A 1,865-nucleotide genomic window follows, 5' to 3' on the forward strand; every position below is an offset into this window, starting at 1 on the left:
GCTGACCCGAAACCGGGCTGGGGTTGAGCAGGAAATGACGGCTCCAGGAAATGGAATTATTGCAAGATAATTGCCTTTATGTGTGCTGCTAATCACAGTAATCCTAGAGACAAGAGATAACAATCACTTGAAAACCTCTGTTATTAAAAATAAGTAAAAAAGAGCCAATATAAATAGCATGAGGATTATACTTGCTCCTTTATACCATGCATCTTTTTCTTTTTGGTTGGTATTTTTTCACTTAAAATGCTTCATGTAGAACCTGTGGATACTCCGACAAAATGATTCTGCAGAGGAAATTGTTAAAGAATTTGCAGGGAAAATATATAAAAAAAATAATCTGCCTTTTACACCACTGAAGTAGACACTCAATGCAGCACACCCTTAGTTGAAAGCCTGATTTTTGAGACAACTATCAGCTTAATTTTCCAAGAGGTCAAAGGATTTCTTGGATTTAATCAGAATAAAGCCTCTCTAAGATGGTCATATCTGACAGCTTGCAACAAAGGTGCTGAGAGACTTCAACCTTTTCTTTGGAAAGAAATCTTCCCGAAAGTTACTGCCAGTAAATACAAGGTAAATTAATTAATCAGGATAAAATCAGAGGGCGTGATATTTAGACAAACTGGAGGCATTCAAATATCATCTATGCGTGAAGCACTGCCACAAAAGAAATTGATTATGAAAGAAGTTGTGAATTCTTACAAACCTCTTAGCTGCAGATTTGTAGAGCTGTTGGAAACTCCCTTTGCGCGGCAGAAATGAAACTGCAGCAAAATCGAAAGCCGTGTTAAGAGCCCTCCCCCTGGGGAGGCAGCAAGTTCACGCTGGAATCCTCACACCCTTCCTGGAGGAGAACCTTGTCCTCACCCAGCAAGGTGCACTCGCAGCCCCGGTGCCTCACCTGAGACGACTTCTGCAGGGCAGGCAGCTGCCAAATCTCTGCTGCCCACTCTCCCCGGAGTTGCACAGGGCACCCAAAAGCTGGGATTCTTCCTTACAAAGTATCATAAAATGCACACAGTGTCTCAGAAATGCTTTTATAAGGGGAAAAAAAATAACCTGTGAACAGGAGAACATCATGAATAATAAAACTGGATCATCGGGAAGATGCCCTCATCACTCTGGGCTTCTCTGGCTGGCTGCAGGGCCTCGAGAGTGGTGCGGATGGAGGAGATCTCATCCTGCAAGTCTGCAAAATAAAAGAGGAGTCCATTACAGGCAGCTGGTTCCTGGTAAATCTGTTTGGCAGATAAACCTTTCCTTGCTCCTGGAATGACCAACCATCTGCTCTCAGATGCAGAGGCAGCAGCTTTGAACCTCTCTAAATTATTAATTGGACGGCAGGAGTGATCAGTCACCAGTTATGGATGACAACTGGTCAAGGCAGATGTCTATGGGCAGGCCCTCGAGCGTGGGGCTTAGACCCACATCTGTGCCTTGAGCCAACTTATTGGGTCAACACTGGTGAGGAGTTGTAATGGATTAAAGATGGTAATAATGCTTCTGGGCACCACTGGAGGTGACTCCTGCTGCAGAGGCAACACCACTGGTGACCTCCCAGGGCACAAGAACTTCCTGATGCCAACGTCTCACAAGGACATGTCCTCACATTACCACACGTGTTCCCCAATCCTTTTCTGGGACATTGTCCTCTACCCACAAACACTGCCCATGGCTGTAGAGAGGTCCTCAAGGAATGAGAAGGTGCACAACATACCTGCAGGGCCTCAAAGTATTTTCTCCAGTCCTTTTTCAAACATTCCCTCTTCCAACACTCTCTGCATACACATGGTAAAGCAGCAATTCATACTCTGCTGCTCCCATGGCTCATCAGCACCTGTTGGTAAAACATCGCCCGTCCC

At 45.1% G+C, this 1,865-nt stretch overlaps 1 protein-coding gene across 1 annotated transcript in view; it reads right to left on the bottom strand.

Annotated features, from left to right (window-relative positions):
- NUGGC (nuclear GTPase, germinal center associated) overlaps positions 1-1,192 on the bottom strand; it is a gene marked incomplete at its 5' end in the record, with an annotated part of 7,995 nt that extends 6,803 nt beyond the window's left edge. Inside the window, one exon of the mRNA XM_009878586.1 lies at positions 1,124-1,192. Within this exon, the coding sequence (XP_009876888.1) occupies positions 1,124-1,192 (69 nt within the window). The remainder of the gene's footprint in view (positions 1-1,123) is intronic.
- Between the last annotated feature and the right edge of the window lie 673 nt (positions 1,193-1,865).

The sequence above is a fragment of the Apaloderma vittatum genome, unplaced genomic scaffold (assembly GCF_000703405.1).
Source record: "Apaloderma vittatum isolate BGI_N311 unplaced genomic scaffold, ASM70340v1 scaffold22111, whole genome shotgun sequence".
NCBI classification, from domain to species: domain Eukaryota; kingdom Metazoa; phylum Chordata; class Aves; order Trogoniformes; family Trogonidae; genus Apaloderma; species Apaloderma vittatum.